Here is a 24,602-nt window from a genome sequence, read left to right on the forward strand (position 1 = left end):
CAGCCGTGTTACACAATTTTATAGTGGCAGAAATCGTTGACGAAGTCGTAATTGAGGTAGACTTTCTAGCGAATCAAGGAATTAAAATTGACATGGAAAACAGGATTATGTCCTATAGAAATATGCAAGTGCCACTTATGTTCGGTTACGATAATAAGTACAACGTTAGACGAGTGATAACAAAAGAGTGTCAGCAGATTCCACCAACATCAGAAGCAGTTATTTGGGCAGAAATAGATGGAGACTATGGGTCAAACAAGTGGTGAATTGTTGAGCCCACAAATTAATCTACACCAAACTTACTTATAGGCAAAACCCTGGCTATGACAAGACTAGATAAACGTGTTCCAGTAAGAGTACTTAATGAGTGCAAGTTACCAATCAAACTCTCTGAAGGAGCTATATTAGGGCAGTGTCAAGAGATTGAGGCCGTGATAAATTGCGAAATACGTCTTGAGGAAGATTCCATGGACGAAAACGATATATCGAGTGAAATTAACGCATGGACTGAGGAACTAGAGGCAAACTATCAAACTATGGCTAAACAACTTCTTCTCAGATACTCATCCATATTTGATAAAGACTATGCCAAACCAGAAAGAACCAAAGTTGTGAAACATTTTATTAACACAGGTGATGCAAGACCAATCCGCCAGGCTCCTCGAAGCGTTCCTTTAGCAAAACGTGAAGTTGTAAGCCAGACCATACGTGAAATGAGCGAAAGCGGTGTAATCGAACCATCAGAGAGTCCGTGGAGCTCACCTGTAGTACTTGTCAAGAAGAAAGATGGCAACATGAGATTTTAGTGGACTATAGAAGGTTGAATGATGTAACGAAGAAAGACAGTTATCCACTACCTAGAATCGATGATACACTGGACTCGTTACCAGCCACAAAATGGTTCTCAACACTTGATTTGAAAAGTGGTTATTGGCAAGTGGAGGTAAACGAAGAAGACAAAGAAAAGACGGCTTTCAGCGTTAGAGATGGTCTATGGCAATTTACCGTAATGCCCTTTGGATTATGTCACGCTCCTGCTACTTTTGAGAGACTTATGGACCAGGTATTAAAAGGATTACACTGGAAGACCTGTTTGGTATACCTCGACGATATCATTGTGTTGGGTAAAAGCTTCGATGAACACCTTAAGAATTTGAAAGAGGTTTTCCAACGGATAGCTAGCGCTAGTCTGAAGCTGAGTCCGTGGAAGTGTTCCCTTTTCAAAAAGTAAGTAAGCTAATTAGGACACAAAGTGACAACGGAGGGCATTTGCACAGCTAATGAAAGGATAGAGGTAGTTAAAGATTGGCCCACTCCTAAAAATTTACATTAATTGCGGAGTTTCCTTGGACTGTGTACTTATTATCGACGATTCGTTCCAAATTTTGCCAGCGTAGCTAGTAGCCTCCATGAACTCACGAAAAATAACAGAGTTTTTGAATGGAATAAAGAACAGGAAGTGGCTTTCCAAACTCTGAGGAAACGTTTAAGTACTGCGCCAATGTTAGCATACACGGTCCCAGGATCAACGTTTATTTTGGATACGGATGCTAGTGGATTTGCAGTAGGAGGCGTTCTATCACAAGTCATTGATGGGCATGAGAAAGTGGTTGCGTATTACAGGCGTAGGTGAAGTGCATCAAACATTTTCATAAGTACCTTTATGTCCAGCGATTTCGGGGGAGGACAGATCATGCAGCATTAAAATGGCTTCTACAATTCAGGAACCCTGAAGGACAGTTGGCACGGTTGATGGACTCTATAGAACATCGCAAAGGTGGTAGTCATGGAAATGCTGATGCCATGTCCCGCCGTCCCTGTAATCTAGAATGCAGACATTGCTCAAAAGCTGAGGCCAAAGAAGACATTATAGATGTCTGATTAATGACTATAACATCAGACTGGGATCCGGAGAAGCTACGGAAATGTCAGCAAGAGGATCCAGATTTGAAAAGTGTAATACACGGATTGGAAATGAATAAACGTGCAACGAGAGAAGAAATAGCTGCAGAAAGCCCAGTCGCAAAGGCTTATTGGGCACAATGGAATAGTTTGAAGTTAGTGTCTGGCTGCTTGCATCGCGTATGGGAAAGCGAAGATTGGCAAAGTTTACGAGCTCTGATGATTGTTCCAAAAGTAAGAATTCCTAAAGTTGTCAACGAGCTGCACAACGGTCCAAGTGGAGGACACATGGGTATCACTAAAACCTTGGAGAAATTAAAACAAAGATTTTATTGGGTTGGTTGTCGTCAATCAATTACTGAGTGAACCGCCAATTGTGTCGAGTGCATTGCCGCTAAAGGGCCGCGGTCCAGGAGTCATGGTCAGATGAAGCGGTACAATTCAGGTGCGCCGTTTGAGCGAGTAGCCATGGATGTAGCTGGTCCATTACCTATCAGTAAATTAGGAAACAGATATGTTTTGGTAGTCATGGACTATTTCAGCAAATGGCCGGAGGTATACGCAATTCCTAACCATGAGGCAGGAACAGTAGCGGATGTATTCATCAACAATTGGGTATCGAGATATGGTGTTCCAATAGAATTACATTCTGACCAAGGGAGACATTTTGAATCAGCTCTAATACAGGAGATATACCAGAAGCTGTGTATCCGGAAAACCCGTAAAACTGCACTACATCCGAAGTCCGATGGCATAGTAGAACGATTCAATCGAACTTTGGAAGAACATTTGAGGAAAGTTGTGGACAAGTATCAGAAAGATTGGGATACCCATATATCCTAGTTCCTGATGGCTTATCGATCTGCTGTACATGAAACAACGGGGCAGACTCCAGCAAGGGTAATTTTTGGTAATGATCTTCGACTACCGATTGATTTAAAATTTGGAATTAACGCCAACGGAGGAAGGAATACTAAGGAATTCAATAGCATCCTAGAAGACGAGATGAGAGATATACATGCTATGGTGAGACAGCGCACCAAAATTATGAGCGATAAGATGAAAGCAAAATACGACAAGGCAACGGAAGAAAGGGTTATCTCCCAAATTACAGTGTAATTGGGAAGGACCATACCAGGTTATTCAACGACTCAATGATGTAGTGTATCGCATACAGACAATTGTAAGACCAAGGAATAAAATGAAGGTGGTTCATCTGGAACGGCTTGCAGCGTTTGATACCGCAAATATGTCTAATCGGGACGATCAGACTTAGATAGAGGGCAGTGTGGCGAACACGACTACCAGAACAAATCAGAATTGACGATAAACTGCCAGAAGCAACTAGACAACGAATTCGTAATTGCCAGAATGTTCTAGTAGCGAACTTTTGTTAAAAATTTACTATATAAGGACTGCCGGATTGTGCAACAGACACAGTTCTAATTAGATTGTTGCCGTGTAAAGAGCAATTAAGCTATAAGCAATAAGTTATAAGTTCGAATAGCGAGCAATAAGTGTTAAGTTGTTGGAATTGAAAATGAAGATAAGTGTATAGCATTAAATTGGGACTTTAATTTAATAATCCAGTGATCGAGCTCAAGAGTGAGTTATAGTTAGACGATTTATCGAGAAATCCGTTACAATATAATAAACGTAATTAAACACCCAAAGCGTCTTTATTAAGTCGATAATGTGATATAAATCTGTAAAGTAATGCATGCATACAAACATACAAGTAAATGCAAGCCAAATTTCACATGCGACTCCCTGGCGCATCAAGTGAATTACTGTGATCTTTTAATATCTTCCTTTTAATTTTTTCGTTGCCTTTTTCTTCCAATAAAACAAAAGTTGAATAGCGGAACTAATTGTAAAATTTAGTAGACTTTATTCCGGTGTTTCAAATCCATCAAACCAGAGAATGCTACTGAATATAGAAGTCGCAAATATTAAGTGAAATTTTTTTGTGTACTAGAAAGAAGGCTATAAGTCATTGTATAAATCTACAAGTAATCAATCCTAAATTTTAACTAATACATACGCAAAAATGGCCCACTTGGTACAAATACATGTTCACAAACAAGTTGTTAAGCTGCATCCTTTTATTTACATCTCTGTCTAAAAATGCAGATTCCATCAGGTGATCTCAGCTGTTTCACACACATAGGAAAACAGCTGATTCTTAGGTTACTTGTAGGCAATAAACAGACACAACGAATATTCTTAAATGAATTATGCGCCATTGTATAAGCCCAGTAGATTTATACAATGTTATGCGCATGCCGATTTAGATTTGCGTTTTCAATTTCTATGATATGACCAAATTTGTAATAATGAAAAGCCAGAGAATGTTAATAAATAGAGAAGGCGCAAATGTTAAGAAGTACTAATTTGATTAATATATAAAAATTATATAAGGGGATTATTGGTTAAAGTCCCAAAATTTACAATAAAATATGAATATAAAATGAACAATATCTAATAGGCGAAGGATAATAATAAAACAGTGGCTAAGCGGCCCCGACTTTACTTTTGTAGTGACTCAGGTCGTAAGCGTGAAGCAGTTAAGGTCAATCCGAATACGAGCGTTTACGTTTGGACCCTGAAACTCATGAAACTTAAATTTTATTTTATTATTTGACATTTTAGCTAAACTCAATTTAGTTATTAAATAGCATATTTTACTCACTGAAATAATTAGAATATTTCAGGAAAATATATTCATATGTTAGGGTTTATTGAATATTTCCTTATTTATGCGTATTTATACAAATGTGATAATCACACATACATTCTAAAAAAAAGGAAAGTTGATGCTTTCTTCTTCTTGCCCCACACAAACAATGACTTTTGTCTTAAATTTTTGCTTTTTACGAGAAGCGGTTGAACGATCGCAGGCCAGGAGGGGTCTGAGGCTGCCCTACCACATAATTATTTCAGATATATTTTTATTAATCGAATTTATTTTAAAATCGTTTAAAATTCGAATTTATGTATACCTTTATATTTCGTTAAAATATAATATGTAAATAAATCCTAAGATATCAATATTTCTGAATACAAATTAGGCAATATGATAATATGAGTCAACGCCTCTGTCCATGATGGCAAGCTATGAAAGTAAAGGCGAGATCGCGCGGAGACGGGGCGGAGTAAAAAATTTAGTTCTGACAAAACGTTGAAAAAAAACAAATAACAACTTTATCGACGAACATACATACATACATACGAGCTCGCATACATATTGACGCCGAATTTTGCGCAACGCTTTTTTGCAGTGCTTTGCTATTGAAAATTGACTTATGCTCTCTTGAAATACTACGACTACCGATTGGGCTGTATTTTCATGCGATTGAATTTAGATAAAATGGGCTAAATCGAAATTTAATGAAATTATAATATAGTATTAAGTAAACATACACCATACACCATATGAAATGTGCTAAGAACTAAGATAAGTAACAAGGAATTTCATATAAATGGCAACTTTATATAAATTTTATAATATAATGTCATAAATAATGAGTAATATCAAATAAATTAAAATATTATTTAAACTCGCTGATAGGTTGCCAATTCTCCTTCTGAAGGGAACATCAGACAAATTCTTCAATTGAGAAAGCAGCTTGTGAGCAACATACAAATGCGTGGGGATGGTAGGATTTTCAGTGATATAAATTGTAAAATTAAAAATTTGCTGATTCTTCGATTTTACTGAAGACAACGTTCAAATTCAATTTCATTAATTTTTATTTAAACTTCGTTTTCGCGCATTTGCAGTAGGAACTCCATATGAAAACCAAATTTGGTTGACCAGGCGCACATAAAAAAGCGCAGTGCAGAGTTATAAACGATCGCACTTCGTTTTGTCAATGATTCATCCTTGGTTTTGTAGCATCCTTGCGTTGGCGTTGTAATATGAAATATGTAGAAAATATAGCGCAAGCTTGCTCGAATCTTATTGGTCGATGACGGTGGCTGCGATTTTTTTTGTGGCTTACGCGAATGTTTGATTTTTTTAGGAAAGGCATATTGAGAGATATGTACATATATGCAAATATATTTAGACATGCGAATATTTAGACAGGCAATTTGGAGAATATTTACATACAATTTGATTATTTGAAACAAGTAAAAAATGATTATGTTCATACATTAGAGCAATTTGTTCAGGTATTGTTTCCCTTGCTGCTTGTAGAACACAGCTCCTTATTGCAAATTTATATCAAATATTTTGCCTGAGTTCAAATCCTATCACAGATGTTGTTTTATTTATTTTTAAATTTTTATAAACCTTTTGTGTTAAATTTATTTTATTTTAATTTTAATTTTTCCCTCAATATATTAATGTTCTTCAAAATATATTATTTCTTTCTGTTATTCTAATTTTCTTTAACACGCATGGCAAAGAACATCTGCACCTACACACATTCATTTGCTGTTCCCTTATAAGGTGGTGAAAATTTGCTTGGTACCTTGTTAGAGTGGTGTAGTTTGTTGAGTTCGATATTTTAATAATTTACATTTTAGCACAGCTAACATTTGCGCCTTCTCTATTTATTAACGTTCTCAGCCTACGCAAATCTATCTTGGTTTCCACAACATCCTGAATATATGTATGTAAATACATAAAATAATTTAAACTTAAGGAAGAAAATTTATTTTCTTTCAAATATTAGTTCTCATTCATTATTTATTACTATCACCATAGATCTCTCTTTCGAAACTTTAATACAATTACAAAATATTTTATAAAATATAAGTAAATTTTAGTATTGCTACTTTCATTAAATATCCGTTCATCACAAAACCCTATGCGCTGCCGCTGTCGCCATTTTGATTGGTCAATCACGTATGCCGCAAGTGCTACGTTTTATAAACGAACGGAAAATCTTGCATTTGCTTGTTTTACATTTCGTTTGGACGCAGCAGCAGTATCAATATAGCGAATTTCGGTAGGTTTAATTGTTTATAGCAAAAATTAGTGAAAAGTGGAAGTGATCTTAAAATATCTAATTTGAAATTTGTAAGAGCGTTTATAGTTATGGACTTCCGTAAATTTGATGAATAGTTTTGTAACTGAATACAAAATTTCTTGTACATTCAAGTGAAAATTTTCAAAAAGTAAAGAGAAAAGCCCAACAAAGTTGCTTTACCGTTTTAAAATGAAATTTGCAGATGTTAACAGAAAACTTAGTATATAAAGTTTTTAATTATATGTTTTAACAATTCCCAACTAATAAAAATTTATTGATCACTGTAATATATTTGGCGCAAATGAGTGCTGACTAGGGACAAGCGTTTCAAAATATCTATCAATATAAAATTGAAATACATACTTTACAGACATTGGTAAAGTACTATAATTTTTTCGCCATGGTCGGAAGAGATATCACACCTACGGAAATTGGAAAGCACGCCAAATTAATTAAAAGTAAGTTTGTTTTGCCTATATTATGTTGAGACTTGTATAACGATAATAATACATTTTTAGTGGCGCAAGAGGAAATGGCTACAATGGATGTTCTTGTGTGTGGCCGCTGTCTTAATGTGTACCACTTTGTTGAAGATTTTGATGATCATAAACAGAAACCATGCCAAAAGGAGAACACCAACGTGCGAGAATGTAATGACACTAAACCAAAAATATGGGCGTTTTTGCTGTGGAAAGCCACACAACTACATAATAATAAAGATTCAAATACGGCAAGCCCCAATTCTTGGGCACTTTATCAAACATGGGTGAAAATGGATGAAAGTTTACGAGAAACATGGATTGTAGCTGGCAAAACAATACAATCTTTTGCAAAAGTAGGTCAAGGTGGTCTACAAGAAATGCCAGTAAAAATAACTAAAACTGTCGTTAATAACACTAGTGAAAGTGTTTCACCTGGCAGAAGTAAGTAAATTTTGTCTAGTCTCTAAAAGATTGTAGTTAAATGATGTACCTCATTTAGAGCTTTTAACGCAAACCAAGCCACAAGTAGCTAATTTGAAACCTCCAACGAAAATTATAGATGGCAATAAAGATATTGAAAATGATTCCATTCATAGAGCAGTAACAACTGCACAAAAAATTGTCAAGAAACCAGTTACTATACGAAGTGATGCAGTAGGAGGCGTTACGCAAAATAAAGTTCCCATTGGAAATACAACAAAACCTCTTAGGTTTGTACTGATGATATTCATAAACTTTTTTTTAACAATTGCATTTAAATTTTTCATAGTCGACGTGCAAAACGCACTGTTCCAAACTCTGATGAAGTGATTGAGGAAAACGTTGAGAAAATTGTGGCAAAACGTTTTAACCCGCGTCGAAAGATGCATGAATATTTAGTAAAATGGGAGGCTCGGACTCATGAACAAAATACTTGGGAGCCATCATCGCACCTAGAAAATGTCCCTCACCTCCTGGAAACATTTGAAACACAATTGGCGCGACAGAAAGAAACACGTGCAGCTTTACAAGCTAAGCAAGCTGCTTTGACAGCTGCCGGTAAAACTGCTGCAAGTGATAATGCTCATAAAACTGAATCCGGTGTTTCTAATAAACATGGAAGTGGTATAGGAAAACTACAAAATGTTGGTAGTAGTAACAACGACAATGGAGAAAGTAGTAGGTCAACAGGTGCCGATGTATCAACAAGACCGTCTCGAACGTCTAAAACCAAAGCCATGGATCAGGTGAAACAGTGGGTTTCTGGAGGTAACCAAATTCCTTCAGGTGCAGCTTCACCTAATGGAAGTGATGTCGCCGGAAGTTGTAATAACTCTCAGGATGGCGAAAGAGAATGGTCTATGAATACCAGTAATAGTTCGGCAGTCGGTGTGGGTGGCTTGAAGCGTAAACTAGAAGATTCAGACTTTAATGATTCTAACGCAAGTGATTTGCCTAGCACAACAGCAACAATAGAAGACTTGGAAGAGGATCTTATTCCATCACACACAGTAAAAAGAATGAAGAATGGTAATGCTATATCAATTGAGGTAAATTTGTCACTTATACATTGAAACAAAAAATTTTCATATTTTCTACAATTCTTAGTCTAAAATCGTTAAAGTGAATGGTACAAGCAGCACACGTACACCAACCTCAATTACCGGCGAGTCGTTACCAGTTGGTCCGAATTCCGCTGAAGTTATTATAACACAAGATGCAAATGCTTCAGGTGTAGTGAAAAAGCCTGGTTTCAATGGCACTAGCCGTAACGTAAGTTCATTAGCTAGCAGATGTATATAGATCATTGTATTAAATATATATGTCTTTAATTTAGTTGAATAAGTATATAGTTCAACAAGTGATTCTAAAATTTGATTTTATTTGTTTTGGAAACAAAAATTGTAATTACTTTCTGTTAACAGTTAAAAAATATGATTTAAAGTGGAAAGATATCTAGAAAAATTCTAAACTAGGTTTGAGTATATAGAGTAAAACTATTTACGGCATTACTTTCAAATTCGCATGTATTAATTTATTCCGGTTTCTTTATTATTGTAGACAACACAAAAAAGTGAGGCCCAAATACGTATACTCTCGAAGGGAGAATCGGCTGTATCCAGCACAGGTATAGTACGGGTTGGAGGTGGTAGTGATAGCGGTAATGAATCTAAAACAGCATCGTCCATAACAGCGAATCGGACACAAATCCGAATAGGAGCTAGCGGTACTACTACTGTGGGCAATACTCAAATCAACACAATTTCGCGGCAACAACACATACAACGTACATCGGGAGGAACCACGCTACAACGAAAAACTATTATGAATTCTAGTACAACACAACAACAACGTGGCAGCACACCAATGCATGTGCGCACCGGTATAACCAACACCACCAGTTCATCTGTTCAACAACATGCTTCTCCTACATCTGGACGTATGATTATACCGCGTCAGGGTAGTTCCGGACTAGTAAATCGACCAACTGCTGCCAGTAGCACGAAAACTGTTACACCGGAACAGAAAATACTGCAACTGTCCAAGTCGGGAGACTTAAAAGTCACTAAGAAAGTGATGACAAGAGAAGATGCCATTGCACAACGCCAGAACCTTCGACAACAACAATCACAAATTCAGATTCAGAAAGTACAGCAGATCACTCCGCCAACGGGTGGTGGACGTACGAGCCAAGTGAGCGCCGTTAGTGTACGTAAGCAACCGGACGGCACATATGCGCATGAGGAGCAACATCAAGCACAATTATGTCCCATAACAGGTAAGCAAAAAATTGCACTCCACCTTTCTCCATCCATCAACTAAACAAATATTTTAATTATAGGTAAAATATTAGGACAAGATGACCAGGTGATGTCGCAGCAGCAGCAAAATCAAAGTGGCGTGATGCATACCCAATTAATAACGGGTGGTGAGCATCAATTGACGCTTCAACAAGATCATCATCAACAGGCATTGCAAGATATTGATCCAGGAATGCTTTTTTCAAGTGATCAAATGCTTACTAATGAAGATGGCACTCCATTATTAGTGACTGGTGAAGACGGCACAGTATATCAAGTGGCCGGCAAGAATGCCGAAGGAAAAACTATTCTCGTGACGCAAGGTCCTGACGGAGAACAGCAATTTGCCTATGTTGCGGCTGCCGATGGTGATGAAAATCAAGTACTCACTCTAGACAACGCTGTTGCAGAAGCAGTTGCGCAGAATCCCAACGAAATACAACAAACGGACTCCATGTCGGAGCCGCAATATATTGTCAAAACAACAAACGAAGATGGCTCTACACAGGTAGTTACAATGAGTGAGGCAGAATTGCAACAACACCAAGCATTAGCTGCGGCACAACAACAGCAAGCAGATGTTGGTAGTGGAGGCGTTGCTGTTGCCGCTAGTGGTAGCGGAGCTACCGGACAGCTATGTATACAAACATCTGACGGTGCGGACGGACAGGAAGCTAATATACCCGCTGAAGTAATACAGGCTGGTATGCCCTCACCAGGTAAATACTATTGAAAACATTACACGTGAGCATTTCATTGCATTCAATATTTTTTGCATAGGAGGCACACGGCGCGTAGTGTTACTATTGCAAGATGGTACTTACATGATGACTGAGATGCATGATGATGAATTTAAAGCATTAAACATCGCCGCGTAAAACATGTAGCTGAATAGGATATTTGACAATTTTTTGTATTACTGGGTTAAATATGTTGCGCCATAACATACATTGGTAAAAAGCCTCTTGGATATATATATATATATATCCATTTTGTCACATTTTGTGAAATTATAGAAGTTTAATGATATCATCGTTCCATGTCCGCAGTCTGCTTTAGCAAACCTAAGGTAAACATAAACACAACCTATGAAAAACATCGGTAGACATGCACATAACAAAGCCGGGTTTACTTTAAAGTTTGTTATGATAATTTTTTCTTTAAGAGGTTAGTATATTTATATCTTTGATAGGTTTTTTTTTTAAGACATCAATGTATTTTTATTTCTTTATGGATTTTATTCATTCAAAATGTCATCCCTATAATGATTAATTTTTGTAAATTATTTAAATACATTCGTCGGTTCGATTGAGATGTGCATGTAAGGAATCCAACATTCATTGGTATCAATAATTATCACAGCTATCGATGAATAATTCGTTGTATACGTATAATAATAAAAAAAGACGCAAGCTGTCGATACACTCTAAAAATAAAGAACTTAATTTTGAGCAAGTATAACATAATTTTAATATTTAATTAAAGTCAAAGAAATACTTATGGTACGGACAGAGTATTTATATTTCTGCTTAATATTCAAAGAAATTACAGTCTTTAAACACATGACAATCAATATTCCTTCAAAAATTTTGCTATAAAAAATCCGACGGTGTCAAAGGGAACTCCTTCGATTTCTTTTGCTTGTTGACCAAACCGTTGTACGTATTGCCTGAAATGGTCAATAAAATAAATCGATTATATATATCTAATTTATTTGGAAAATAAAAGAAAACAAAACGTTAACTTCGGCTGCACCGAAGCTATAATACTCTTCACAAATACAAAAATTCCACACAAAATGCTATAGTAGTCCGACCGAATAAATTTCTTTGTATATAATATCACTGTCATGGACAATTATCAATGCCAAATTTCGGAAAGAATACCAGTTTCTCAAAAAATGAGAGTCTAGTTCACGTATATACAGACAAACGGATGTACAGACAGTCAGCTTAAAATATTTATTTATATCGGCCCTTTTCCTGTTGTCGTTCTCGTTTTAAAACGAAATAAGAACAGCTATGTGACATTCCTTACATTTATTGCACCTCCATGTCGGGGCGGAGACGGTTGGCATAAATTAAATAAAATTTGTAAAATGTTATTTTTAAATCTATGAAGATGTTTAACAGTTATGTATGGGCAGATTGTTTACTTCGGGGTGTTACAAACTTTGTGGCAAACTTATATACCATGATCATTTAATTATGTAAATTGTTAAGATTACCTCTCAACATTGCTAAGAGCGGTTTGTTCAAGACCAATGTCGCCTAGATGGGGAGTTGCAGGGACCAAACTCATCTGTGGAAATGTATCTAGTACCCAAGCAACCATGCCTTCATTTTCCTCTTCAGTCACTGTACAAGTACTATAAACCAAAACACCGTTTGGCTTTAGCAATGGCACTGCTGCGGAAAATAATTTTCGCTGAACTTTTGGGTACGATTCCAGCATACGTTGTGACATATTCGGCGGAAACACGAGCAACGGTCTATTTCCCAAAGCGCTACAAGGTGCATCAAGTAAGATTTTATCAAACGTATTAGCGGCAAAAGGTGGCTTGCCCAAACGTTCATTGTTTTCTGCTTCCTTAGCTGCGTTGAAAGCTTTCGTAGCGTCGAAATTATAAATGCTTATGCTTTTCAAGGCTAAACTCGTTATTTTTTCCAACATGCTAGAGATTTTATTAGTTACCTTATCGAGCGCTATTACTTCGCCTTCATCACCCATTACCTCTGCTATATGCGATGTTTTATTTCCAGGCGCCGCACACATATCCAACACACGTTCGCCTGGTTGAGGATTCAGTACTCGTACGCATACAATAGACGGCAAGTTTTGCAGAAGAGCTTCATTACAGCTCAGATCACCAATGGTAGGTACGCCGGAAATAGTTTCAATCATCTCTACTGCAACTCCTTTCAAAGGCTCGGCAGTACTACTTTTTGCAGGTCCAAAAATCTGATGTCGTTGCATTCGTACGACACCCACGCCCAAAAAAATTTTATCGACCGAATCGTATTGAATATTTGTACCCTGCTTACATTTACCCGCCAAATCGGCGTAGACCAAAACCTCCTCATTTAATTTTGTACCTGCTTCCATAGCAAGCACCCCGGGTGCGTAGATATGAGCGCCGCGTAGTAGCGCCGCACCACAGCAGCTGTCAACTACAACCTCACGTTGTAAATCTGACTGCTTCTGCTTCATATCTACAACGTTAAACGATGTTGGTGAAATGCAAAGTACCTCTGGAATACTAGGTACTTCATACAATTTGGGTGGATGTGTATATCTTTCATCTAATATTTCTTGTAATTTCTGCTTGAATGCTGGTACAGTGGTTCGGAGCGTATTTACGCGATATGTTGTTATTGTAGGTGGTCGACATAACCAATTCATTAACTCCTCTAGCTGAATTGGCTGGAAAATTAATATTAATATTTTCTTTGAGAATAACATTAGCATTGTGTCATTAAGTGATTTAACAGAAAGAGAGTAAGTGGAGTAAGTCCAAACATCAGTATGTGAGAGAGATATATGTACATACCTATTAAGGATTATGATAACCTTAAGATCTCAGTCACGTTGACTTTTGTTTGTTAAATAAATTGTGTTATTAAAGTCCAAGGGTACTAATGATTGACATTTTATAATTGGTAAGGCTTTTGACAATGTACATATGTACATATAATAACCATAAATACTAATATAGGTTCCGGCATTTCCCTCCAAGCAATGTATTGTATATACTATAAAAATCTAGCAGTTCAAAAGGTTTACCAAAATCTAATTCTAAAAATGTAAATTTTCGATTCATAGACGGTTTCGAATCAATTTATTTATTGAATATAAAATGTGTTTATTAATATATTGAAGATATAAAGGTCTAAGACATTTTATGAATATCTCTCATATTTTAAAGTTACAGAATACAAAACTACCGGGTACTCTTTATATGTTTGCTAAATAAGATAGTAATGGCAACCCGACCACAAATTTTTTAATTCGTTATACAATTATTTGTCTCTGTCATCATTATTTGTGCGTATGAGTAGACCATATTACTACATTTGAACATTATTGTTTGAAAACGAGTGCTCTCGGAAAATTGATATATAAAATTAACAAGAGTTTACTTACATTCCGCTGAAGAATTTGTGACTCCATAAGAGGATTACGTAGAAAAGGTGATTTTGGAAACATTTTTTTTTTTTTATTAAACTTCCGTTTTGTGGTAGAAAATATCGAAAAATACTACGAGAAAATATGGGGAAGAATGTAAAATGAAATAATAAGTGCTGCCCAACTTCTGAAAAATCTGGACTCGCATATTGGTCATCTATAAATTATAATGTAAATTAACGGCTTCGTTTAGAAAGGTGCTCAGTTCATTTATCAATATTAATTGCAACATTAAAAGGACTTTTATATACATATATCAATTTGTTTTTAAGTACAGAAGTTAATATAATATTAGAACGCTGTTTTGCGGCTTCAACAAAAATTCCAATTTTCGATCCTGAAAGTAATAGTGTTTTCTCGTTCACACTTGTGCATTTGCTACGACACTGGTGAAGCACAACGTGGCAACTTTTCGTAGTTTCATACTTTGTAATATTCTTCTGATTGTTTGACAGTACTTACACTCTTCTTACATATATTTAGTAAGGAAGGAAGACAATGTTAGCTAATATGTTGATGCATATACTCGTTTCGCAATACTTTCTGTATGTAAGGTGAAAAACTATTTGTAGTGTGCTAATAATTTTATACGTCAAATAGCGTACTTTAAATTGGTGTGTTCGTGTGTTTTATTGCTCTGTGATTTTCGCTGACATTTCCATACAGAAATTAATAAAATTTCTGTAATTAAGTGCGTGAACTCATCTCAATTAATTGGTGCGTATATGAATTAATAAAAGAAAAAATTGAGGAAATAAGTGTCGTTTAAGAAATACATTTGATACAGGAATCGGTAATCGCAGCTTTAGAGATCTCAATTTTTCCATTTTAATCAGACAACATGCTATCCTTTTCATTTAATTATTGAGTATCTCATTATCATTAGATGAAGTGTGATGTTAAAGTTAATGCGGTAGAAAGTTGTAAAAGTTTATAAGACGTTTTAAATATTCAAAGTAAGAAAAATATATTGGCAGATTATATTTTGTCTTGTAGTAAATGTATAAATTGTATTCTACATATCTAAATTGTAATGGTAGAAACTCAGGTTCGACCCTTTCATTTCTACTATCATATCGTGGTTACATTCGTAAAATGGAAATCATAATTTCTACCCAAGCGGGCTGTTAAAAATTACACATTTTTTTAATATATTTTGGGGTAATCGAGATAAAAATGTTACTGAAAAATAAGATACTCGCGGCATATTATATATATTGTATTAATTGAAAGTTTTTAGAGATGTATATTTTATTAATGTTTTCAATTCTTTGCAATTGTGGTTTTCAGCAGTATGGAAAGGGTCTAATATAGCTGCAGTTGAAAAAGGTGCGTTTTTTCTTAATACCAATGGAATCAACTTTTGTTTATTGTTCACCTCGTTTATCTGCGTTCGTATGGTGAATTAAAAGTCGTATGTCGTAAATTACGTCGCCGTCATCATTAATGTGTGGTGCATTGGCGACATCGCTATCGTTCTCCACTATTGCCGACGTTACTATCTATGTTATTACTGTTTATCGTAGTTCCTTTTAACTTTTCTACTCTTTCGGAAATTATATGGTCAATAGTCGTCACATTATTGGAGTTTTGCAGTTTCTTTTCTTTTCGTTTTTGTCCCGTATTTGACGTAGGTGGTGCTTTCGCCGTACTAGAAAAAAAATAGGGTAATAAAGAAAATATCTTCTCTGAAAAATGAAATTTTTTTTCCTTATGATGAATTCAGTGAAAATTAAAAATTTAAATATTAGAAAAATAAACTGTAGAAACTTGAGTTAATTATATGAAGTGAACTTGGCCAACAACAACATGAAGTGGAAGCCATGACATGGCAGTTCCTTAAAAATATATCTGCATATTTATTAATGAATAAAAGTTAATACGTTTAAATTCTATAGTGTGTGTGACCTAAGTATACTTATTATTTAAATGAATATGAAAGTTATGTGCTAACAGTTTCTAAACGGCTTCGCTGACTCACTCGAAAAATTTGTTCCCTTTCCTTCCCATTCTCTTCAAAAACTTTATAAAATGTATGGCTAGTAGATAATCTAATCCATACTTAAAATATGTTACCTCTAAAGTTTTATGAAAGAATTTTTTTTATTTATATGTTTATGAGAATATTACGAAATATATGTGTATAGATGCAAAATATTCAAATGATATTAAATCAGAAAAATTACTTATAGAACCACCATACGGCGCACTAAACGCTTCAAAACTCCAAGGTAGAATATCGCATTAACGTTTTGGCCGGGTGGAACAAATTCTTTGTGGACAATACCCTTGGAATCATAAAAACAAATCAGCATTGTCTTCACTTTTGACTTCCCCAGGCGCGATTTTTTGGGTTTCGGCTCATTTCTCATTTATGTTCCCACGACCACTTTGAAAACGTTGAAACCACTCGTGCACTCTGCTACGGGATAGGCAATAATCGCCATAAACTTGTTTAATCAATTGAAATGTTTCGGTAAAAGTTTTACCAATTTTAAAACAAAATTTAATGTTGGCTCTTTGTTCGAAGCTCATTTTCGCACCGATGACAAAAACATCCTGACACTTATAATGCAATAACTTCACTTCCAATAGATGAAATCTCATGAAATTTTTACTGAAAGACGATAAAGGATAGCAGATTCTGACGCACTAGTCGACATACAGATGGCGCCCCTAGAGTTTACTTTGTTACTTTTGTACTGTTTACTCTGGAACGCACCTTGTATTAAAAAAAAGTAGTTAAGATGAAAATTTTTTATATTCTGAACAGGGAATATTAGGTTTGCCACGATGTTTATAACGAGCAATAAAACGTCGGAAACTCAATAAATTATATAAATATAATCGGACAACTATAGCTTATAGCTGCCATATACACTGACCGATCAATGTCAAGTCCTTGTATGGAAAACTTTTTATTTGACAAGGTATCTTCACAAAATTTAGCATTGATTTTTCAAAAGACATCGCTCCAAAAGTATTGGTAAAAGCAAGATTATTAATGAATATCTATACTAGATAATGATTGAGGTATGCACCGCAACCTATGGTCTATTGTGCCCTCCCCTAAGTCACAGCGACTCATCTAGCCCCAGCATATTGATGAACTCTAATATACTGCTAGGTTTGGAAACATGGATCCCAGGGCCTTAACTCTACGTCTGCAGACTGCTGTGCAGTCCACTAGTAGGTGTTCTGGGGTTTCCGACTCCATGTCGCAGAACCGGCAGTTTGTAGAGGAGACCAAGCCCATGTTAAATAAATGCTTGTTGAGCTTGCAATATCCGGTGTAGAGCGCGACCAGTAGTCGGAATTTGTTCCTTGGGTGATTGATTACGGTTTTAAACTGTCTGAGGTTATAACCCCCCATTAGCAACTTGGCATGGCGCATGCCTTGGAGATGTTGTCAATGTCTCTCCCTTCCTGCTCTTTCCTCTTTACGGAGCAGCTCTTTAAAGGTATGTGGACCAGCCGCTACGTACGGTTCTGGTGCTACCATGTTTGTAGAGGCTGCAGAGCGGGCCAACTCGTCAGCAAGTTCATTTCCTGCTATACCCCTGTGATCAGGCAGCCAGATGAGGTGCACTCTATTGAGACTTGATAGGCTGTTCAGCCGTTCTATACACTCCTGCACTAGTAGCGATTTGACCTCAAAAGCCGAGATCGCTTTAAGTGCTGCCTCGCTGAGTATGGCGATGCTCTTATTGCGATAGTCGCGTTGGAGGTTTATCTCTACACACCGACTTATAGCATATACTTCCGCCTGGACTATGCTAGGAAAATTTTCCATGGGAATGGAGAGCTTGGTGCGTGGTCCTGCGACCCCTGCGCCAATCCCCTCCGCCGATTTCGAGCCGTCGGTGTACTACTTGATAGTGCTGTGCCTTAGCAGTAGGTCCAGCGTGGAATCGTTCCATTCTGCTTTACTGCCAAGGGTAACCCTGAACTTCCTAGTGAAGCTTACTGTTTTGGTAATGCTGTCCCTTGGAAGAAGGGCCAGTGGTATTGCGTCACTCAGGGCCTTCATCCGCTGGGACGAGATTACCTTCCCTTTGCCAAACCCTTCTGCTGACATTTGAAGCAAGGTCTGTTTGCCCGTCTGCTCGATCACCTTATGTAACGGTGTTAGCTGCAGCATTACTTCCAGTGCTGCAGTCGGACACGTACGAATCGCGCCCGACGCGCAGATACAGGCAAGTCGTTGCAGCCTCGATAGTCGAGGTCCTGCCGAGATTTGCGATCTCTCAATCTAAGGAGGCCCTAAAAATGAAATTTTTTTTAAATCGTTTTATTTTTACTCGAAGATTACAAATCCGTGAGCGGAAAGTAAATTTTTTCAATAGATAATGTACATATTTACAAATATATTTAAGCCACTTTGCACATATTTTTCAACTCACTTTGTTGTTCTTGTGGTTGTAAAGGCAAAGTTCTTCAGAATTTAAATCACTTAGCTGTAATTACCAGTTTAGCGAGCTAAACATTTTCTTGTGAAAAAAAAACTAAAGAAATGTAACAGTCACAATTTCTTTTCCGCCGCGATCTATGAACGAATATCGGAAATCGTCGAACTCCTTTCAGTACTGGCGGCCTTCGGCCGCGCTTTAAAAAAATAACCCGACACCGGAGTGTCCATACTTCTTTTGCTCGAACACCTTTCAGCAACGAAAAAAAATAATAATAATTAAATGTATCACATTTTTTATTTTTAATGCATATTTATTATAAAAATAAAAAAAACTTTTTTTGGTATATATTTTTTTTGAAAAAATTAAAAAAAAGTGTAATCTTCGCGTAGACGATTTCAAAAAAAGGTCTCCCTGGTTGGTAGATGGGGACCTAAACTATACATTTACCTTTTTTAGTTTTTATAACAATGATCTCTAAATATATAAATGCATTGTCTTGTTTTTGTTCATCATATTGGTTCCCCGGTTAATTGAACCAAAAAATGTGCAATTGTTAAAGCACAATTATCCGAGGGATACTGTAATTAATATTGTTTCAATATAAAAAGTGATAAGGGATCGACAAGTTTATTCCCACTTATTAACACAACCAAGCTTTTAATTAAGCAAAAATTCCTAAAATACGATTACAAACAATATTGTATTCTGTATCTGATACATCGAAAGTACTTCAAAATATATACTTGTAAAAACATTTTTTTTAGTAACATATACTGACAATCCTTCAAAGTAATACAACTAATGATTCTTTTGTGTTTTATTCATGTTGTACATGAAATTATATGCATATAAGCCATAACAAATTATTTAATTTTTTTATGTCTTCATATCTTTACAGCCGACTTATTTGATATCTGCAGCTTTAAAGTGCAGGCTCGGATCGACCTTATACGTACCGTTCAATTCCAATTAAGTAGTAACATTATTCTCATAGTTTGCAGTGTAAAATTTGCAACATAATACAAAGTACAATAGTATAAAGGAAAGAAGAACAACAATTGAAAAACTTGTATCAAAATGGGGAACGTTTTTGGAAATCTTTTTAAAGGCCTTTTCGGCAAAAAGGAAATGAGAATATTGATGGTCGGATTAGATGCCGCTGGTAAAACCACAATTTTGTACAAACTCAAATTAGGCGAAATCGTTACAACGATACCTACCATTGGTAAGTTCTAATATTTATTAAATGCTGTTCGAGAAAAAACATTTACTATATAAAATCCTGCTCTCTCTTAGGTTTCAACGTCGAGACTGTAGAATACAAGAATATTAGCTTTACGGTATGGGATGTGGGCGGTCAAGATAAAATCCGTCCACTGTGGAGGCATTACTTCCAAAATACACAAGTAAGTTGAGCAGGTTTTGCTCTCCTAAGATATGTTATTTTTATAAAACCCGAAATTTAAAGTGGTTTATCAAATAAAAGTAGTATGTATGTATATGTATACATATTGTACGACCAAAGTAATTTATTAGAAAATTCTATTTTTAAACAGGGTCTTATATTCGTCGTTGATAGCAACGATAGAGAACGTATCGGTGAAGCGAGAGAGGAATTGATGCGCATGTTGGCTGAAGACGAGCTAAGAGATGCTGTTTTATTAATATTCGCTAACAAACAGGTATGTATTGAATATGCAAATTTTTATTACATAATATTTTATATCTCTGAACATTAAAAAGCGAAAATTAGAAAAATATCTTAAAAATACATACTTAATCAAATTTTACTTTAGTCAGATTTGCTTTTCGTCGATTATTAATATACATACATGTCTAAGTATATATGTATGTAACATATGTACGTAATTTTTATTGTTAACACTAATTATATTCTGAATATTATAATATTATCAAATATAATATATGTCAAAGATGATTTTTACCTAAATATATACTTGAATGATTAATTATTAACAAAATATCTATAAATTATGTGAGTTTATTTATGGGATATTCGGTCCACTTGTTAAATTGGTTTCAATACATATTGAAAACTACATAGTGAATGTCATAGTGCTACAAAATGCTTTCAATGCTTAGATAAGATTTTACTGATAAGAACATAGCAAGTGTATCGTAGGTTTTTGGAAGTTTTACGTCGGCATATTACAAATTAAAAGAAAATTGGGCAATAAGTAATATATTCCAGAATTTTTACCCTACTCATATATAAGAACTGATATTTGGTAGGAAGTTTCCTTTGTTAATAAGTATATATGAGTAGTATAGACAATAAGTATACATTTTTAGGCTTATTATGTGTTAATAGTAATTTCTATGACTTATGCAAATATGTTTCTCTTTTAGGATCTGCCCAATGCAATGAATGCAGCCGAAATCACCGACAAGCTCGGTTTGCACTCACTCAGAAATCGTAATTGGTATATTCAGGCGACGTGTGCAACCAGCGGCGATGGTCTCTATGAGGGTCTGGATTGGTTGTCTAACCAACTTAAGAATGCTAATCGCTAGATACACACATATAAATATATATTAATAAAAAACACCTTTTTGATTTAAACATAAAGTTAATGAAAATTTGAATAAATACAAACAAAAAGCGAAAAAGAAAGCAAGAAAATCAACTAAAAACGATTTCCTACTGATCCTTCTTCTCCTCTTATCCCAACTTCAACAAAATCAAGCGAAATGCTACGATTACCATTTAGCAGCCGTTGAAAGAATGAAAGTACTAATATCAGAAGAAGAAGATCATAGCGTACAGAGTATCAGAAAAAAAAGAAATTTAATACCGCTATTTAATGAAACTATCAATTTCAAAACGATTCTCTTATATATGTATGTATATGAATGTTAATGGCAACAATAACAATGTATATCGAAATGATAAGATGAGTTGTGAAAGAAGGGAAGAAATATCAAAAAGGATTACAAATATGGCATCCACTTCTAAGTATAATTTTAGTATTTCCTATTTTTATTTTATTAATTGTAATTTCTATGATTATATTTAATTGATACAATTACAACAAAATATAAACAAAGGCGAAACACATACACACACAACACAAACTCTTTATATACAAAAACAACTAAAAATAATAAAAATTGTAACAAAAATGGAAAGACCGAAAAATAGATAAGACATTCGACAATTTTGAGAAGGATTGATAAAAGACGATTAATTCGGTCTTTGCTCTACTCCCATTCTTCTGGTTAAAGACAAGTGGATATTATAAATTATTATCTAAATACTAATAATGATGCGTAAATAAAAAGGAAACAATTAAAGAAGAGTGAAACAAAAAAATTAATCAATGCCCAATCTTGAGCTCCGTGAATATAGCTATACTTTTGAGGAATGTGTTCAATCTTTTGAAGTGCGTTCATGAAGGGTTCAATTTTCAGTGATAGATGCATCTTTGTGTAAACCTGCTAAAACGCACAACTAAACTCTATCGCTATTTATTAACATCTGACCCCCACATAGAGATTACTCGTGTGAAATTTTGTAATGAAAATGATTCTTTAAAAAAGCACGGACTTAAGTATGTATTTCAAATATTGCTAAAGATTTCACGTTTCAAATTTTTCATATATTATAAATCACCAGAGCAAAATAAGAACCTTCACTCCGTTTCCACGAGGTCTACATAACCTGAACGGACCCGGATTTTATCCGGCCAAGGACTGTCAACTCGGCAGAATTTTGCCGCTACAACAACAACAAGACCCTTGACGTGTTATACCTTTCGACGTCCCAAGAAAATTAAAACTAATATTTTGTGTAATAATTAAGATATTTTAATTAAATGATGAGTTTTGCTTATTTGAACATATTACAAGCTATTGGAATTACAAACGATTAAGTTTTGCAGACAATGAAAGAATATTTAATAATCTATATTCATTGGGAAAATATCTTAAATCATTCAATTTCACTCTTGGAGAATTTCATATCATTAATCCATCCAGCTTGAATTTGTAGTTTCCTTGTTTACTATGTTATATTTTGTGTTATCTTCAGTTGCCCCAAAAAAGTATGTTAACGAGTAAATGTATCACCTTCTCAATCTGTCAACAATAACTAAAGAAAATTTTTCAATTAGCATAGCTCGTTGACATATGTGACGGTTTTGATTGTTTGTTTTCAATATTACCTTTGCAAGATACCCATTGGGCTTTATTACAGTCGAAATTCGCATGGTTCTCAGGTCATTGCAAGAGCATCGGCTATCAGCAGGGTTTTGAATATTGTTCAGTACGAGTGAAAAGATCAGAGATCTTTCAGATTAATATTGGCATACTCAGTTCAGGCGATTATTTAATAAAATTGAGGTTAATAAACGGATTTTATTTCCTTTGGATTAAGGTGAATCTCTTCACCTTTCCGTACAGATAAACCAACAGAATTCATTTCCCTTGAATAAACCTACTGCTCTTTACAAAAATATACAATCTTAAACCTATGTATATAAAACATTCGACTTTTGTGCTTTATACTTAATTCTAAAATCACAGTTGTTTCTTAATTCATATTTTGGTGATTCTCTTATATATTCAATCATTAGTTAAATATTTTGGTGTATGTTGATTTTTTGCTTTGGAGACTGTTATAAGAGTACTTAGTTAATGTCGTTCTCTGGTGCAGTTATTTGCTAGCCGAACATCCCCTTACTCTGAAGCGTCTCGGAAAAATGTTAAACTTTGGTGACCTCGGAGTTGGATCATCTGACATCAAAAAATCTAAATTACGTCGTTAGATAATCGCTTTGCTCAGGTAACGCTGGAGGAAAAAACGCGATTTTTTGCGAAAAAATCGGTTATATTGTTATTGTTAAATGAAAAATATTAACAGATTTGAAACTCTAGCGTTACAATGTAAGTTATGTATTGAAATAGTGTTCGAAATTTCAAAACGATCAGAGTAGCAGTTTTGAAGATATAAGGGTCACCGACTTTCAAAAAGTTGGTAATTTATGACAAAAAATTGAAAACCCTACCCTCCTTAACACTTAAAGTACAAAGTACTCGTATACAAGAAAAGTTGCCAACAACAAATTTATGAAGTTGTATAAAACGTTATTTAGTAATAAATCATATTTTAGTGTAACCGAATTAAAGCGCACGGATATGAACCTTTATGCCTTAACAAAGCATTTTTTCGCCACGACTTTCAAATAAAAAATAAAAAAAATATTAATTTGGGCTGTAACGAAGCTACAATACTCTTCACAGGTGAAATTATACATATATTGGTGCCATTAATATTTACTTTTTAATTAATTTCCGTAATTTAACTGACTGCGTCCACGACCGCCCAGAAGTTTTTTATCCGAGTATTTATCTCTACATATTTGGTCAAACATCTGGATGGCATAATTAAGAAACCTTCTAATAAAACCCTTTTGGAAGTTTATTTTAACTTGTACAAGCAAAAAGGTGGAATGACTTAGGTAAACATCTATCATAGTTGTCTATATATTTAAAATAAACCAAAGGTCCACACATATTTTAAATTGCAGGAACTCAATGATGTAAGTTATCAGATTACATCTTCAAAAGCTTTAAAAGTGTGTGATATTACCTGTTTAAGTGCTCGAATACTTTCACTGAACACACCTGGTATCTTGAATTTTCTATCAATTGAAAAAGTTAGAGATCTATACATATATATTTTTTTGAAATAAGTGATAACTTTCACATCTAGTCAAAATGTTACCAAAAATATATTTCTGTATTATTACAAGAGAGTTATAAAATATGTAAATAGAGGCAACTCAGTTCTAATGAATGCCAATGTTAACACTATAAGACACTTCTAAATACAACTCTGAA

General features: G+C 35.0%; 3 protein-coding genes across 6 annotated transcripts; 2 read left to right on the forward strand and 1 right to left on the reverse strand.

Annotated features, from left to right (window-relative positions):
- Window positions 1-6,740: 6,740 nt before the first annotated feature.
- Chro (chromodomain-containing protein chromator) lies at window positions 6,741-11,609 on the forward strand. 2 transcript variants are annotated; one of them, XM_036370791.2, is made up of 10 exons: window positions 6,741-6,860; window positions 7,252-7,339; window positions 7,400-7,804; window positions 7,863-8,073; window positions 8,133-8,892; window positions 8,951-9,115; window positions 9,404-9,470; window positions 9,537-10,121; window positions 10,185-10,862; window positions 10,924-11,609. In XM_036370791.2, the coding sequence occupies exons 2-10, from the start codon at window positions 7,282-7,284 to the stop codon at window positions 11,019-11,021; spliced, it is 3,027 nt and encodes a 1,008-aa protein (XP_036226684.2). In that variant the 5' UTR covers window positions 6,741-6,860; window positions 7,252-7,281; the 3' UTR covers window positions 11,022-11,609. The 2 variants fall into 2 exon arrangements, with proteins under 2 accessions (XP_036226684.2, XP_014091594.2); XM_014236119.3 differs by having other exon boundaries at window positions 6,742-6,860; window positions 9,404-10,121.
- Window positions 11,610-11,637: 28 nt separating this feature from the next.
- LOC106618393 (tRNA (cytosine(72)-C(5))-methyltransferase NSUN6) lies at window positions 11,638-14,774 on the reverse strand. 3 transcript variants are annotated; one of them, XM_014236122.3, is made up of 4 exons: window positions 14,486-14,774; window positions 14,287-14,400; window positions 12,371-13,566; window positions 11,638-11,812 (listed from the first exon to the last, which is right to left on the reverse strand). In XM_014236122.3, the coding sequence occupies exons 2-4, from the start codon at window positions 14,347-14,349 to the stop codon at window positions 11,713-11,715; spliced, it is 1,359 nt and encodes a 452-aa protein (XP_014091597.2). In that variant the 5' UTR covers window positions 14,350-14,400; window positions 14,486-14,774; the 3' UTR covers window positions 11,638-11,712. The 3 variants fall into 3 exon arrangements, with proteins under 3 accessions (XP_014091597.2, XP_069967224.1, XP_014091598.2); XM_070111123.1 differs by having other exon boundaries at window positions 14,287-14,774; XM_014236123.3 differs by lacking the exons at window positions 14,287-14,400; window positions 14,486-14,774 and adding an exon at window positions 13,694-13,879.
- Window positions 14,775-14,885: 111 nt separating this feature from the next.
- On the forward strand, window positions 14,886-22,074 carry Arf1 (ADP-ribosylation factor 1). The gene is made up of 5 exons (XM_014236125.3): window positions 14,886-15,045; window positions 19,639-19,965; window positions 20,037-20,146; window positions 20,297-20,422; window positions 21,111-22,074. The coding sequence occupies exons 2-5, from the start codon at window positions 19,818-19,820 to the stop codon at window positions 21,273-21,275; spliced, it is 549 nt and encodes a 182-aa protein (XP_014091600.1). The 5' UTR covers window positions 14,886-15,045; window positions 19,639-19,817; the 3' UTR covers window positions 21,276-22,074.
- Window positions 22,075-24,602: the final 2,528 nt, after the last annotated feature.

The sequence above is a fragment of the Bactrocera oleae genome, chromosome 6, assembly GCF_042242935.1.
Source record: "Bactrocera oleae isolate idBacOlea1 chromosome 6, idBacOlea1, whole genome shotgun sequence".
In the NCBI taxonomy this organism is placed as follows: Eukaryota; Metazoa; Arthropoda; class Insecta; order Diptera; family Tephritidae; genus Bactrocera; species Bactrocera oleae.